At 44.7% G+C, this 16933-nt stretch overlaps 1 protein-coding gene across 3 annotated transcripts in view; it reads right to left on the bottom strand.

Moving 5' to 3' along the window:
* PGAP1 (post-GPI attachment to proteins inositol deacylase 1) overlaps positions 1 to 16933 on the bottom strand; it is a 794782-nt gene that overhangs the window by 46814 nt on the left and 731035 nt on the right. For all 3 annotated transcript variants that reach the window (XM_073558145.1, XM_073558147.1, XM_073558146.1), the window contains one exon: positions 14820 to 15043. In XM_073558145.1, the coding sequence (XP_073414246.1) occupies positions 14820 to 15043 (224 nt within the window). The remainder of the gene's footprint in view (positions 1 to 14819; positions 15044 to 16933) is intronic.

Below are 16933 nucleotides of genomic sequence, written 5' to 3'. Positions count from 1 at the left end.
TTGTTTCCTAGGTCCGGAAGTCTTTTTATCAGTGGCTTTCTCTAGGATATCATCCAGAGCTGGGCTGCATAATAATTTCCCTGAAAGGGAAACGTATAGACGTTTGACATAAAGTCTCCTCCCCAAGCTTTCAGCCATAGAGTTCCCCTGCTGAGTTGGATAGGTAAATGCATGACCCGTGACCTGCGATTGCAGGCTGGTCTCCCATTCGGGTCCCGGCCCAGGCTCAAGCTGCTTAGCAGCCGCCACCTGACAAACCTAGAAGGGCCGGTTTGCACAGCAGATTTTGCTGCTACCCGGACAGACCTAGCGGAAGCATCCGCTAGGAACCCTGTCGCTTTTGTAATAGGGAAAGAGAGTAAAGGGTTTCTTCCCTGGAGGTCCCCTGAGTGAGGTGATCCTCCAGCGTACGCCACCAGCAGACAGGGACCCGGCTAAACACGTAGAGGCTATATTGGCATTAAGAAGAGTTCTGGAGGCGTCCCAGGATTTCCTGAGCAAGCTTCCCATTGAGAGTATCCCTTAAATGGAAGAGCCGCTCTCCTGCACGTCCAATTTAGGGGCTTCCCATAAGGAGCCATCTCCGTCCAAGGGAAAAACCGATTCCTCAATTCTGAGGTGACACTAAGTCTCTCTCGGGAGGGGCCCATTACCAGCCGTGAATGGGAAACCCCTTTGGGGCTTTAGGCTTCAGCCCCTCCAAACATCTCATCCTATATAGAGAATTCCACTTCCTCCTCCCGTACTAACTAATTTGGTTTCCCATTCCGGTCCCGGCCCAGCCTCAAGCTGCTTTGCGACCGTGACGAAAGTAGTCACGCTCAGCCTAGAATGGCCGGATGCACCTTCGGAAGAGAAATGGTATTCCCAGATCTGAGGGTGGAAGTGGAACCCTCATTTTCCCAAGCATCCTCTGAGTTAGAGGTATCAAATTCGCCCAAGTCAATCAGATTCCACAGGTGCCGATTTCCTCCTAGCAGGAGGGGGCTGTGGGTGGGAAAATGTCATCATAGAAGATTGGAATTCTTGTCCGATGAGAGTTTTTATACTGTCCAATAGGGAGGGCTGCTCTGTACGTAATACATCGTCCGTGCAGGGCTGACAAAGCTTCTCCTATATGAAGAGGGAAGCCTGGAACCACACCTGGTTTATTCTTTTTAGGGTCAGAGGCCTTGTCTCCCTAAAACAGAGAGAGAAGGCATACTAAGTCACCTCAGAGACCACTTGGACAGAATAAAGGGGGACCCAACCCGCTACTTACAGTAGGAGGGTGACGCTGTGCTCCGCAGTAGCAGGCAGTAAGGGTTTGTCGCCGTCCATGGTCAGTCTGCCACAGTCACTGTACAGATAATGGCCTTACCTGGACGCACCCAGACCAGGATTAGAATAACCGAGGTCCATCCAGCGTGTTGTGTGCTCCTCCTCTCCTCGGTCCACGGGTGGGGGTCATTTCAATCACCCCTCCCCAGAGCTGAATTCACCAGCTGCTCAGCGGCTGCCCCTGCACACTCGGCGGTGCTCCATTCTGGTCCCGGCCCGCCTCAAGCTGCTTAGCGACTGCCTGACAAGAGCAGCCACGCTCAGCACAGAAGGGCCGGTGGCTGGGGCCCCAGACCGCGCCCGCAGTCCGGCAAATGCAGGCCGCGCGTGCTTTCCCACCTGGCACGCAGGTGGAAGGCAAACCGGAAGTTCGGCGCCGGTCCAACGTCACTTCCGGTGTGCACGTGCGCGCCCAGGTCGCATGCCGCATGGGGAGGACGACGGGGAGCTCCAGGAGGACCCCGGCGGCACAGCACCGCCCCACTTTACCCCGCTGAGGGGGCGCAGGAGGGGCGGGCAAGGGTCCCGAGTACCACCAAAGTGGAGACGAGAGCAGCCTTCCTACGGCAGAAAGCAGAGCCCCGACCGTTGACTGCCCGGCGTTACAGGTATCTGATGTTGTAGTGCCTCCGGTCGCCAGCCACGGCAGCACTATCAGGACCTCTTCATGCCCCATAGGGGACAGGAAAAACACTGGAGATAGCAGGAAGGGGAGGGTTATTTAACCTCTTGTGCATTTCCTGTCCCCCATTAGGGCGGGGAGACATCCTCCGATATGGCTGTTGTGGAAGGTGACTAGAGAAACAGACAATTCATGATTTTTTGGGGGGTGGGCGTTTATACCATTCCACGTATAGTAAAGCAGTTTTATTCTTCAGGTCAGTACGATTACAGCGATACCTCATTTATATGTTTTATGTTTTGGCGCTTTTATACAATAAAAACTATTTTATAGAAAAATTAATTTTTTATGCATCGCTTTATTCTGAGAGCTATAACTTTTTTTTATTTTTCCGGTGATGGAGGTATATGGTAGCTTGTTTTTTGCAGGACAAGATGACGTTTTCAGGGATACCATTTTTATTTATATCTGTCATTGTGATTGCGTGTTATTCCACTTTTTGTTCGGCGGTATGATGGTAAAGCATTTTTTTTGCCTTTTTTTATTTTTAAAATGTTGTTCACTAAAGGTATTAACTAGTGGGACAGTTTTATAGGTCGGGTCGTTACGGACGCGGCGATACTAAATATGTGTACTTTTATTGTTTAGATTTTTTTTACTCAAATATTGATTTAATGATAGAACAAATATTGATTTTTTAAATTTTTATTACTTTTTAAAATATTTTTACAATTATTTGCAATTTTTTTTATATCATTCTTACTTTTACAATGTGTTCCACTATGGGACACTCATTTTGTGCAGGCTGATTGCTTATATGGCATGCAGATCTGCATGCCATATAATCTGTCAGTGCTACACTCTGTGCACACTGACTTCAGAGACTTCCTGACATGCACTGCACATGATAGGAAGTCTCTGAGCTCTGGAAACCCGGATATCGTCATGATGACATCGGGTTACCATGGGAGCGATCGGGACCCCGCGTCATGCCGCAGGGTCTCCGATCCAAAGGCAGAGAGGCTGTCATGTTTCATTGCAGTGTTCCGGGGGTTAAAGTGTCGGGAGCAGTCCGTGACCGCTCCTGGCACTTAGTGCCGGGTGTCAGCTATGAGAATCAGCTGACACCCGGCCGTGATTAGCCGCGCTCCCCCCGTGAGCGCGGCAGATCGCATATGACGTACTATTCCGTCCATGGTCATTAAGGCCCAGGGCACATGGACGGAATAGTACATCCAAGGTCACAAAGGGGTTAATGACCAGGTCAAATTTCTGAAATCTGACCACTGTCACGTTATATGGTAGGTAGAGATGAGCGACTTTGCCTTTTTTAGGGTCGAGTCGGGTTTGATGAAACCCGACTTTCTCAAAAGTCGAGTCGAACGAAATCGGCCGACTATTGGGAAAGGTCGTAGATCCGATTGAAACACGAAACCCAATGCAAGTCAATGGGGAAGCAGTCGGCAGGGAGTGGAGGACAGTAAACATACTTACATGCCGGACCGCTTTTTTAAAGTGCGCAAAATATCTAACGGCTCCAGCCCCAGCCCCCACTTACCGCGCTGCGCGCGCCCCTCGGCGCGCTCCTGCTTCTCGGCGCGTCCCCGCGCCCGGCCTCCGGCTCCCTTCTCGTCGGGCACCTGCGCACTGCGTGACTCCCGGCGCGCAGCCTCCTGGGTAGAGTGACGCGCTGGCCACGCCTCCAACATGGCGGCGCCCACCTCTACATATGTCCGGCGTCTGGACAGGTAAGACGCCTGTCTATCAAACGCGGCGTTCTGTGTTGCCAGGCCCCTCACCCTTGTCTCTGTCAGCGCTGCGCTCTGTTTCTCTGGGGCTCTCTGCCTGCGCTGTCTCTGCCTGTTCGTGCCTCCGCGCTTCTCCCTCCATCTCTGTCCTGCTCCTGCCACCTCTTGTCCAACCCTGTTACCTTCCTTGTTGTTGCCTACCCTCCTGCCTAGTGTATCTTTGTGCTTCCTCTCTTTTGCAGCCTCCCGTCCCGGACACCCCTGGCTCTCCGGTCCTGTGCTCAGCTTAAGTCTCTGTGTTCTCTGGTGTCCTCCTGTACGGATACGTCGGTGCCTCCTTCTAGTCTATTGCCCCAGTCGTCCCTTTGGTTCCGGCTGTCGCGGTTCTATCCCCTGGGGGTCTGTCCCTAACACTCCCTGTATAGGGGGTGGTCCTCACCTGGGTGCTCGCCCTTGGGGGCTCTGGAACTGTGACCCAGAGGGTCCTCTCTCGGGTAACCTTTTGCTTTCCTCTTTTGCAATAGCGAACCATAAGAATATCTCTCTCTCCGGACACTGCACATGTCATCTCGTTGCCCACAGTGTACGTCCTTGCTCAGTGGCTGAAAAAAGTCAGTGCAAGCATTCTGGGAAATCCGACTTGGGCGCTCGTTTTGCCGATCGCATGGCCGACTTCACGCTGTGGTCAGGTTTCGGTCGTCGAAACCCGACTTTGCCATAAGTCGGCGACTTATGAATCTGGCCGACCTGTTTCGCTCAACTCTAATGGTAGTAATTCTTGAACGCTTCAATGGATCCCACTGATTTTCGTATTGCTTTTTGTACTTCATAGTAGTGGTAAAATTTCTTTCATATGACTTGTGTATATTTGTGAAAATATTGAAAATTACTCAATTTTCAAATTTTTAATTCTTATGCCCTGAAAACAGTTTTGTCACACAAAGTAGTTAAATAAATAACATTTACCACATGTCGTCTAAGTTTGCATCATTTTTTAAACAATTTCTTTTTGTTAGGAAGTTAGAAAGGTTAAAAGTTGATCAGCAAATTTTCATTTTTCCAACAAAATTTACAAAACTATTTTTTTTTTAGGGACCACATAACATTTGAAGTGACTTTGGGGGGTACATATAAAAGAAAACACCCCAGAGTGACACTATTCTAAAAACTGCACCCCTCCAAGTCCTCAAAACCACATTCAAGAAGTTTATTAACTCTTCACGTGCTTACAGGAACTAAAGCAATGTGGAAGGAAAAAAAAAATCAACATTTTACTTTTTTTTTTTTTTTTAACAAAAATTTTACTTTAGCCCCAAATGTTTTATATCTACAAGGGTAACAGGAGAAACTGGACACTAAAATTTGTTGTGCAATGTCTCCTGAGTATGCCGATTGCTCATATGTGGGGGAAAACCATTGTTTGGAAGCACAGCTGAGCTCGGAAGGAGCACCGTTTAACTTTTTGAACACAAAAATGTCTGGAATCGAGAGCAAATGCCATGTCGCGTTTGGAGAGAACCTGATGTGCCTAAACAAAGGAAACCACCCACAAGTGACCACATTTTTTAAACTAGGCCCCTCAAGGAGTGTATCTAGATGTGTGGCGAGCAACCCCAAGGTGCTTCACAGAAGTTTATAATGTAGAGCTGTAAAAATAAAAAAAAAATCTAACTTTTTCCCACAAAAATGTTCTTTTAGCCTCAATTTTTTATTTTCACAAGGGTAACAGGAGAAAACGGACCCCAAAAGTTGTGCAATTTCTCCAGAGTACGCCGAATCCCCTATATGTGTGGGGAAAGTACTGTTTGGTTGCACGGCTTGGCTTGAAAAGGAAGAAGTGACGTTTTGGAATGCATACTTTGATGAGATGACCTGCAGGCAACATGTCACGGTTAGAGAGCCCCTAATGTGCCTAAACATTGAAAAGCCCCAGTAAGTTCAAGGAGAGTGAGTTTTTATTCTGAGACTTTAGAGACAAAACCATTTCCAAATGAGTTGTTCTAACTAGTCTCTTTTTTTTTTTACCGAGTAACTTCTTGAATACGGAAGCACTTTTTTAAATGATTTCAAATGTATTTGAAGATAATTTTGGTACACATGATCAGAACGTAAATATTTACATAATTAAAGGGGTTCTCCAGGCTAATGACAGTGATGACTCAGCTTAAGGATAGGTGATCAACACCTCCGTTGATCATCTGCTAGTAGCTCTGAAGCTGCCGGATTTAAGAACTAAATGGAGTTGTGCAATGCCTAGAGCATCCCTTTAAGTTGGGAACGTGGATGTTATTCAAACCAAAATACAAAATGTGAAAAGTAAACTGACTTCAAAAGTAAAGTATGTTTCTTTTTTGTATCATGCAGTGCATTACACAGTATGTCACAAGGAACACATGGAGCATGTAGTCAACAGCAGTTTTGCATCCTCCGTAGCTTTCTCAATGCTTTACATGTGAGGATGAGGAATCACCCACTGTACTTGTTCCTTCCCAGATACATACCTGCAATGCGCTGTGGAATGAAATGAACAGATCTGCTGTAAAGCAGCAGTGATATAGGCTTGCTTTCCTGATTTAGATTCTCTAAAACCTGATCTGTACAGAATGGGCAGCAATAATTCACACAGGAGAGTCCCTAAACTCCAATTCTCAAGAGTCAACAACAGATCAAGTTTTCAGTATTTCTTTAGCATTGCCCAGGTGATAATTGCATCAACTGTACAGGCTATTAATTCAATCACCTGTGCAATACTAAAGAAATCTTGAAAACATGATCTGTTGGTGGCTTTTGAGGACTGGAGTTGGGGAACATTGACTCATGGTATCACTGTGAAATTCTTAATCGGACCAAAAAAAATTTGGTTTGCATGAAATTAGTTTTCTAAAGCTGGTCATACACAAGATATATGTAGGTTGAAACCCAAACATTAATGGATATGGGAGGCTGCCCTGTATCCCTGCATGACAGATGTTTGGAAAGATAAGGACCAGACAAACGGATTTCAAACAATCATTTTGTTCTCAAGGAGAGGCTGGCAACCTCCTATGCACCTCAGTCCACATCTTTCTTGGCAGATGATGGCTGATTTAACCTGTTAAATGCCACTGTCAAACTCTGAAAGCGGCATTTAACAGGCGCCAGCAGGTTGCAGGTCATTCCTCGTGTCCACTGGCGTACCTGTTACATAATTGCGGGGCACCAATGGGTTGTCATGACAGCCTGAGGTCTGCTGAAGACCTTTGTGACTATCATGAGGATTCTCCTGTGAAAGCCAGCTGCTTTTTCCCCATTTTGTATCATTTGGTATATCTTTTATAAATTGGTGAATGGTGGTGGCAGCTAGTAATAGCTCCTTTGTTTTGCTATTGTGCAGCTGGCAGTGACCGTGCGGGGGATATATACATTTATTCCATGGGTTTGAATCGGAGATGTATATAGCATACACTCACTGTTAGTTCCCCAATAACCAGCCTGGTAGTGGAACCAGCATAGGTCTAGTCCATCACTAGTCAGCCAATTTTGTAATTGCCCTGATTGGAGTAAGCAGAGTTGGGTTCTCTTGACAACTGTTAACAGTGGTGGAGGTAGCATAACCCCCTAGCTGTCTATCTTTGACAATTATATTGATTTAATCATGGCAATGTTTCCTAATTAATTTGTGTTGGATCATGTTCATGTTGTTATTCTAAAAATTCTTCCACCTCTTTGTGCGATGTGTCTATAATTCATGCAATTCATTCACTTAATTTTTGCCATCTTTTGATACACTTTCTGACCACATTGCCTTCTCCCTTTCTTTTGGGTTATAATGGGGTGTTCTTAGGTCCTTCTTAGGTTGTTGTATTAGCATTTGCTAAGTAATATATAGGAACATAATTAGTATTTCTTCATTTGTAAAAGTCTGATCAAAATATTATGTAAATAAATCCGATGGGTAAAACGGCATAATGAGATAAAAATGAAACTGACAGAATTACGTATTTTTACCATTACAACACTTCAATAAAATGTTAAAAGATTAAATTAAAACATCGTAGCTACTGTTATCAGTAAAAACGTCGTCTCTGGGTGCAAAAAATAAGACCTCACACAGCCCCTAATCTTGAAAATTTAAATTGTTAAGCAAAGGTTTTTTGTTGTCTCTTTTTTACAATTTTTCACATTTTTATTCACCACTTTAAAATAAATTACCGTATACATGTTTGGCATCTAAATAATCGCAACTAGAGCAAACAAAATCTTTAAGACAGCAAACATATTTATAAAGGTGCTCTCAGGCCTGAGTAACCGAACCACCACATGCAATAGCAACGGAACTACTCCCAACAATATTGTATACAGACAAAGAATTGGAGTATCAAATCCACCACAGAAAAGTAAAATCAAAGTAGCTGACGAAGCCCACGCGAAACGCGCGTAGGGGTTACATGCGTGACGTGCAGTACAACTATGGGTAAGAACTACTGAATTAATGTGATCTTTAGTGTGTGCCATGGTGATAATATGATTGATACTATACTATATTATTTATTATACTTATCACATTGAAATTGACACGGCTGCACACATCACTATTCTAGTATTCTGGGTATCCTTGAAGCACTGTCACTTTATTGGGATTTATATATCTTGTTACCTCTTCTTGCTAGGTTGTGCTATGTGTTTGCATGTGGTTTTGCTGCACCTGAGTCATTGTCTAACCTAAACTCTGTAATTATATGATTTTGTCTATTATATGTTGTCTTGGTGCCTCATATTTATTAGTTAAGTAAAGTTACTTTGATTTTACTTTTCTGTGGTGGATTTGATACTCCAATTCTTTGTCTGTATACAATAATTGTAACTAGAGAATTATATTGTCAGGTTAGTTTTACTGTATAATGAATATGGTATATGAAAAAAAAACCCCATCAAAAGTTGTGACATTTTTCACGCTTTACAATGCATCACATGAAACTGTTCTGACAAAAAACAAGCCCTCTTACGGTTACGTGCACAGAAAAATAAAATAGTTATGGCTCTTAGAACAAGGAGAGGAGAAAACAGGACATTGTCCGGGGGTGAAGAGGTTTATATAACAGATTATTCTTGGATCAGAGGCAAGATATATTATTTATATTCTTAAAGGGAAGGTGCCGTGTTTTTTCATAATTTAATGTAAAAAAAAGAAAATAGTATAAAAAGATATTGTCCCCTAAGCTTGACTCAGTGGTGTGTATGGTTTTGTTTTTTACTGTATTAATGCAGCCACTGGGGGCTGCCATCTTACCTTTTTGGCTGCTGAACGACACTTTCCATGCTCATTTACGGCAGTCCCTGGACATAAGACATAACAGTCGGCTCCCGACCCTATCTCTTTCATTGCAGCTGCATCAGGAGTGAACTGGGCACGCCTCTGTGGGCAGCTCAATTCACAGCTGTAGGTGTGGCCAGGTGCCATCTTATTAGAGCCCAGTGCTTTTCTTTTAGCTCCATTTACACTCTATTGCAAGACCTGTTATCACTGATGCTGTACTGTTCCAGCATAACAGGGCTTGGATGTTCACTCTGCACATACCAGCTGCAGGAGAGGATACAGGACGAGGTCCTGGAGACCGAGCTGCTCTTTCCAAAACATCCGACCAGCTGCTGCCCCTGCTCTTGCAAAACATAGGAGGAGCTGCTCCCTGCTGTTTCAAAACACTTGGCAATCTGCTGGACATCTAATCCCCTCTCCTGTGTGATACTGACTGCTGAGCCGTGTATCTAATCCTCTCCTGTGTGATACTGACTGCTGAGCCGTGTATCTAATCCTATCCTGTGTGATACTGTCTGCTGAGCCGTGTATCTAATCTTATCCTGTGTGATACTGACTGTTGAGCCGTGTATCCAATCCTATCCCGTGTGATACTGACTGCTGAGCCGTGTATCCAATCCTATCCCGTGTGATACTGACTGCTGAGCCGTGTATCCAATCCTATCCCGTGTGATACTGACTGCTGAGCCGTGTATCTAATCCTATCCTGTGTGATACTGACTGCTGAGCCGTGTATCTAATCCTATCCTGTGTGATACTGACAGCTGAGCCGTGTATCTAATCCTATCCCGTGTGATACTGCTCTCCTGAAATACTCTGTGCTGCTGTCACCCTGCTCCTCTACCATATATCTCCCTCTGTGCCTCCCATAGACCGGTACACTGCTCTCCTGAAATACTCTGTGCTGCTGTCTCCCTGCTCCTCCACCATACAGTTGTGGCCAAAAGTATTGACACTCTGCAATTTTGTCAGATAATACTCAGTTTCTTCCTGAAAATTATTGCAAACACAAATTCCTTGTTATTATTATCTTTATTTAATTTGTCTTAAATGAAAAAACACAAAAAGAATTGTCCTAAAGCCAAATTGGATATAATTCCACACCAAACATAAAAAAGAGGGTGGACAAAAGTATTGGCACTGTTCGAAAAATCATGTGATGCTTCTCTAATTTGTGTAATTAACAGCACCTGTAACTTAAGGGGGTTTTACACTAAGCGATATCGCTAGCAATATCGCTAAAACGTCACTGGTATTGTGACGTTATAGCGATATTGCTAGCGATATCGCTATGTGTGATACTTACCAACGACCGGCTCCCCCGCTGTCCATCGCTGATCGCGCGAGAATGTCCGGCTCCATTTCTCGTCGGGCGCTTCCTGCTGAGACTTCCTGCTGTGACGACGAGCGACGTGTGGAGGCGGGCGGGAGGAGGTCAGGATCGCTGTGTGTGAATGGTAAGTATCGTGCGCTGCGTCGCTGCTGCATCGCTGTGAGATCTTTCTGTATGAAAGCTCACTAGCGATCATTTAGCGATGCACCAGCGATCCTGACCGGGTCGGATCGCTGGTCGGATCGCTGGTGCATCGCTAAATGTAAAAGGGCCTTTATTTGTGGCACCTAACAGGTGTTGGCAATAACTAAATCACACTTGCAGCCAGTTGACATGGATTAAAGTTGACTCAACCTCTGTCCTGTGTCCTTGTTTGTAACCACATTGAGCATGGAGAAAAGAAAGAAGACCAAAGAACTGTCTGAGGACTTGAGAAACCAAATTGTGAGGAAGCATGAGCAATCTCAAGGCTACAAGTCCATCTCCAAAGACCTGAATGTTCCTGTGTCTACCGTGCGCAGTGTCATCAAGAAGTTTAAAGCCCATGGCACTGTGGCTAACCTCCCTGGATGTGGACAGAAAAGAAAAATTGACAAGAGATTTCAACGCAAGATTGTGCGGATGTTGGATAAAGAACCTCGACTAACATCCAAACAAGTTCAAGCTGCCCTGCAGTCCGAGGGTACAACAGTGTCAACCTGTACTATCCGTCGGCGTCTGAATGAAAAGGGACTGTATGGTAGGAGACCCAGGAAGACCCCACTTCTTACCCCGAGACATAAAAAAGCCAGCGTGGAGTTTGCCAAAACTTACCTGAAAAAGCCTAAAACTTTTTGGAAGAATGTTCTCTTCAGATGAGACAAAAGTAGAGCTTTTTGGGCAAAGGCATCAACATAGAGTTTACAGGAGAAAAAAAAGAGGCATTCAAAGAAAAAAACACGGTCCCTACAGTCAAACATGGCGGAGGCTCCCTGATGTTTTGGGGTTGCTTTGCTGCCTCTGGCACTGGACTGCTTGACCGTGTGCATGGCATTATGAAGTTTGAAGACTACCAACAAATTTTGCAGCATAATGGAGGGCCCAGTGTGAGAAATCTGGGTCTCCCTCAGAGGTCATGGGTCTTCCAGCAGGACAATGACCCAAAACACACTTCAAAAAGCACTAGAAAATGGTTTGAGAGAAAGCACTGGAGACTTCTAAGGTGGCCAGCGCGGTGTGTGTGCGCGGTGCCGGGGGGGGGGGGAGAGATCTAAAAATGGCAGTTTGGAGAAGGCACCCTTCTAATATCAGGGACCTGGAGCAGTTTGCCAAAGAAGAATGGTCTAAAATTCCAGCAAAGCATTGTAAGAAACTCATTGATGGTTACCGGAAGCGGATGGTCGCAGTTATTTTGGCTAAAGGTTGTGCAACCAAGTATTAGGCTGAGGGTGCAAATACTTTTGTCTGGCCCATTTTTGGAGTTTTGTGTGAAATGATCAATGTTTTGCTTTTTGCTTCATTCTCTTTTGTGTTTTTTCATTTAAGACAAATTAAATGAAGATAATAATACCAAAGAATTTGTGATTGCAATCATTTTCAGGAAGAAACTGAGTATTATCTGACAAAATTGCAGGGGTGTCATTACTTTTGGCCACAACTGTATATCTCCCTCTGTGCCCCCAATGGACCAGTACACTGCTCTCCTGAAATACTCTGTGCTGCTGTCTCCCTGCTCCTCCACCATATATCTCTCTCTGTGCCCCCCATAGATCAGTACACTGCTCTCCTGAAATACTCTGTGCTGCTGTCACCCTGCTCCTCCACCATATGTCTCCCTCTGTGACCCCCCCATAGACCAGCATACTGCTCTCCTGAAATACTCTGTGCTGCTGTCACCCTGCTCCTCCCCCATATATATCTCCCTGTGCCCCCCATAGACCAGTACACTGCTCTCCTGAAATACTCTGTGCTGCTGTCTCCCTGCTCCTCCACCATATATCTATCCCTCTGTGCCCCCAATGGACCAGTACACTGCTCTCCTGAAATACTCTGTGCTGCTGTCTCCCTGCTCCTCCACCATATATCTCCCTCTGTGCCCCTCATAAATCAGTAGACTGCTCTCCTGAAATACTCTGTGCTGCTGTCTCCCTGCTCCTCCACCATATATCTATCTCCTGAAATACTCTGTGCTGCTGTCTCCCTGCTCCTCCACCATATATCTCCCTCTGTGCCCCTCATAGATCAGTAGACTGCTCTCCTGAAATACTCTGTGCTGCTGTCACCCTGCTCCTCCACCATATGTCTCCCTTTGTGACCCCCCATAGACCAGCACACTGCTCTCCTGAAATACTCTGTGCTGCTGTCACCCTGCTCCTCCACCATATGTCTCCTGTTGTGAGTTCATTTTCCCCTTCGTCACTGAGGTCTGGTGAACTCCCTATTCTGCTGAAGGAAGGTAATGAGCCTGATTATCAGGCACCTGAGTCTAATGAGGATGACTGGTTGAGTGGAGTCACTGACTGGATATAAGGCTGCCGACGCCCTTCTGCCCTGCGGGTGATTTCTCTGTGGACTTCTAGGACACCAGTGATTCCTGCTTCCCTAAAGCTAAGTTTTCTGCTTTGCCTGTTTGCATTTATGTTTTGTTTTTGTTTTCTTTGCTTTTCTGGATTCTGCCATTCCCTGCTGGGATGAGCTGAATCTCCTTTTGCCGGTTGCTCTGTCTTCAGAATATTCCTGAGTACTGACATAGCTTTTTTGAAGCCTAGCGTCTTCAGGGCCTTTTTCACTGTCAGTCTGTTGGCTCTTATTTTCATAGGGTTTTTCACGGATTGCAGACAGCAGCCTTCCTGTCCTTTCCTATCTAGGTAGTTTGGGCCCCGTCTTTGCTCAGTCTATCTTTCTGTCTGTGTTAGTGTTTTCTTCTTGCTTCACCGTCATTATATGTTGGGGGCTGCCTATTGCTTTGGGGTCTGCTCTGGGGCAGTTTAGATTTCCCCTTTCTTTCTTTAGGCCTATTTAATTCTCCGGCTGTGATCGAGGGGTCTAGGGCATCGTAGGAACCCCCCACGGCTACTGTTAGTTGTTGTGATAGGATCAGGGGTCTGCAATCCGATAGCTGCCAACCTCTCTGGTTTTCTGGACTTAGCTAGCATTTCTGTTTTTGCCTCTTACGGTGACTCAATCATAACAGTCTCCCTTTGTGACCCCCCCATAGACCAGAACACTGCTCTCCTGAAATACTCTGTGCTGCTGTCTCCCTGCTCCTCCACCATATATCTATCCCTGTGCCCCCAATAGACCAGTACACTGCTCTCCTGAAATACTCTGTGATGCTGTCTCCCTGCTCCTCCACCATATATCTCTCTGTGCCCCCCATAGACCAGCACACTGCTCTCCTGAAATACTCTGTGATGCTGTCACCCTGCTCCTCCACCATGTCTCCCTCTGTGACACCCCCATAGACCAGCACACTGCTCTCCTGAAATACTCTGTGCTGCTGTCATCCTGCTCCTCCCCCATATATCTCCCTCTGTGCCCCCCATAGACCAGTACACTGCTCTCCTGAAATACTCTGTGCTGCTGTCACCCTGCTCCTCCATCATATATCTCCCTCTGTGCCCCCCATAGACCAGCACACTGCTCTCCTGAAATACTCTGTGCTGCTGTCACCCTGCTCCTCCCCCATATATCTCCCTCTGTGCCCCCCATAGACCAGCACACTGCTCTCCTGAAATACTCTGTGCTGCTGTCACCCTGCTCCCAGAATCCTTGCTGCCTGTCATCCTCGGTGACCGAAGACCCCATTCCTCTCCTCAAATCCTGTCCTGGCGATGTGTGAAAGCGAGGTGACAGGGGCCTGATATATGGTGGAGGAGCAGGGTGACTGCAGCACAGAGTATTTCAGGACAGCAGTGTGCTGGTCTATGGGGGGCACCCTGTTTGGTGCCAGGGATTGTATACAGAGTGCTGTGTTATATACACATGGATGGACCGTCTACTTGTCTGCTCCACAGAAATCCAGGAAACATTTCTGCTGATTGATGACCTGTTCTGATCCAGACTTTGCATGCAAAGACCGTCAGTAACTTTGCAGGCCCCATCACAATGACTGCTCACTGTGTTCCTAGAAGTCATCCTCTCTTTTCCCTTAGGAAACACCCAGAAGGGGAGGAGAGGAGTGACATCACACCCATGTCAGCAGATTCTGCCCATAATTACTGCAGGGCAGTAATGTGAGCTAGTTGTATACTAGGTTTTAGTGCCAAATTTCAGTAGCTGCTCCCCCTAGTGTTAACAAGTGGAAATGCCAAACTTTTTCAAATTTTTTCATATTTTACAAAAACAAAAGATAATATTTTTTAAGAAAATGTAAACATTAAATCTTCACATTTTTTCAACTGCTGAAAAAAATTTTTTTTGATGGCACCTTCCCTTTATTTATTTCTTTAACAATACAAACTAGTAACCAGAAAACAATATTCACATACAGATGATTGATCACATCAGTCGTAAACATACCTTATATTCTTGAGCCAGTAAGTAAAGCAAGGTAATGTCAACAGAGTTAGCCAAAGCAGTAAGTTTATGACTGAAATATGCATCTTGATGCCATCAGAAGCTGTGCGTAAACCATAAGTAGACAGTAGAGGATCTGAATCTTCATTCTGAGGACTAAGGATGCATTTTACATTTTTTGTTGAATCTGCCTCTATAGGTTTGTTGGCAGATATATGACTTGCAGCCTATGGAAAAAATAAATATATTAGACAAAAGTATGTCTAAGTTAAAGGATTTAAATTAATTTTACAAACTAGTCCCTTTCAAGAGTATCTATTCATAAAGAATCTTATTACGATATGTCACCGCTCAATTTGTGGACAAGAGAGCTTGTAGGACTCCAAATTGGAAACACTGGAGATGACATGGTGTGTGGTGCATGGGACCTTCACAGTTCAAAAATAGAGGAACCTTTCGACATGTACTTAAGGTGTTCCTCAGGCTTAAATTAAGAGCTCGCTCACACGTCAGTTTTTTTTACGTAGAAGTGCTATCCGTTTTTCCATAGCATCACCGTCCCCATTGCCTCTCACAATCTAATTTCCCTATCAGTATCTCTTTGCAGTGTGGGAGGAATCTCACGCAAACAAGGGGATAACATTGGTGAAATTTCAACTCAGGACCCCTGCGCTGTATTGCCACAGTACCGTTTTGCTTATGCAAAATCGAGGAGACACATCCAATATTGATCTGAGTGTCGAATGAAAACTGGCAATGCAAGTCTATGTGTCTGTAAAAAAAAATTGGAAAGCACTCAGATGCCATTTGCTGGCCGCTTTTACCTGATTGATAGATAGAAGGTGTTTTGGTTTTTTTTGTTTACCATGTTCTTTATATGGTAAAACTGATCTGGCAGTATGTTTTTCCATGTCAGTACGATTACACAGAAACCACACATATAGCTTTTTTAAATTTAAGTGGTGAAAAAAACATTTGGAAATTTGTGCTTTTGTCGCCATTTTCACAGACCTGTAACGTTTTCATTTTTCGGGTTACGGGGCTATGCAATGGCTTATTTTTGCGCCATGAGGAGACATTTTTCCTGTTTGCATTTTGGGGTACATAAAATGTTTTGATCACGTCTTATTGCAATTTATTGCAATTGTGCGGCGGTACGTGCAAGAAATTGAGGTGTCCACGACATAGTAACATAGTTTTTCAGGATGAAGGAAGACTAAGTCCATCTAGTTCAAAACCTAGCCTATCATGTTGATCCAGAGGAAGGAAACAAAAAAAACCATGTGGAAAACACTAAGCTCCACATTGGGGAAAAAAATTCCTTCCCGACTCCACATACGGCAATCAGACTAGCTCCCTGGATCACCGCAATATTAAGGAAACTAGTGTATATACCCTGTAATATTACACTTTTCAAGAAAGGCATCCCAGTCCCTTCTTAAATTTTAGTAGGGAATCACTCATTACAACATCATATGGCAGAGAGTTCCATAGTCTCACTGCTCTTACAGTAATGAATCCACATCTGAGATTATGCTTAAACCTTCTTTCCTCCAGACGTAGAGGATGCCCATTAGCACAATTTTGGAACCAAAATTTTTTTGTTAGGAAGTTATAAGGGTTAAAAGTTGACCAGCAATTTCTCATTTTTACAACAAAATTTATAAAACCACTTTTTTTAGGGACCTCATCACATTTGAAGTCATTATGAGGGGTCTATATGACAGAAAATACCCAAAAAGTGACACCATTTTAAAACCTGAACCCCTCAAGGTGCTCAAAACCAGATTCAAGAAGTTTAATAACCCTTTACGTGCTTCACAGGAACTGAAGCAATGTGGAAGGAAAAAATTAACATTTAACTTTTTTTTTTACAAACATTTTACTTCAGAACCAATTTTTTTTTATTTTCTCAAGAGTAAAAAGAGAACATGAACCACAAAATTTGTTGTGCAATTTCTCCTGAATACACCATGTGTGTGGGTAAACCGCTGTTTGGGCTCACGGCAGAGTTTGGAAGGAGAGCGGTTTGACTTTTTCAATGCAGAATTGGCTGGAATTGAGATCGAACGACATGTTGCGTTTGGAGAGCCCCTGGATGTACCTAAACAGTGGAA

The sequence above is a fragment of the Dendrobates tinctorius genome, unplaced genomic scaffold (genome assembly GCF_039654945.1).
Source record: "Dendrobates tinctorius isolate UK_male_01 unplaced genomic scaffold, ASM3965494v1 ptg000254l, whole genome shotgun sequence".
Taxonomy (NCBI): domain Eukaryota; kingdom Metazoa; phylum Chordata; class Amphibia; order Anura; family Dendrobatidae; genus Dendrobates; species Dendrobates tinctorius.
Note: the sequence above shows the minus strand (reverse complement) of the source record. Positions and strands in the feature narration are given on the sequence as shown.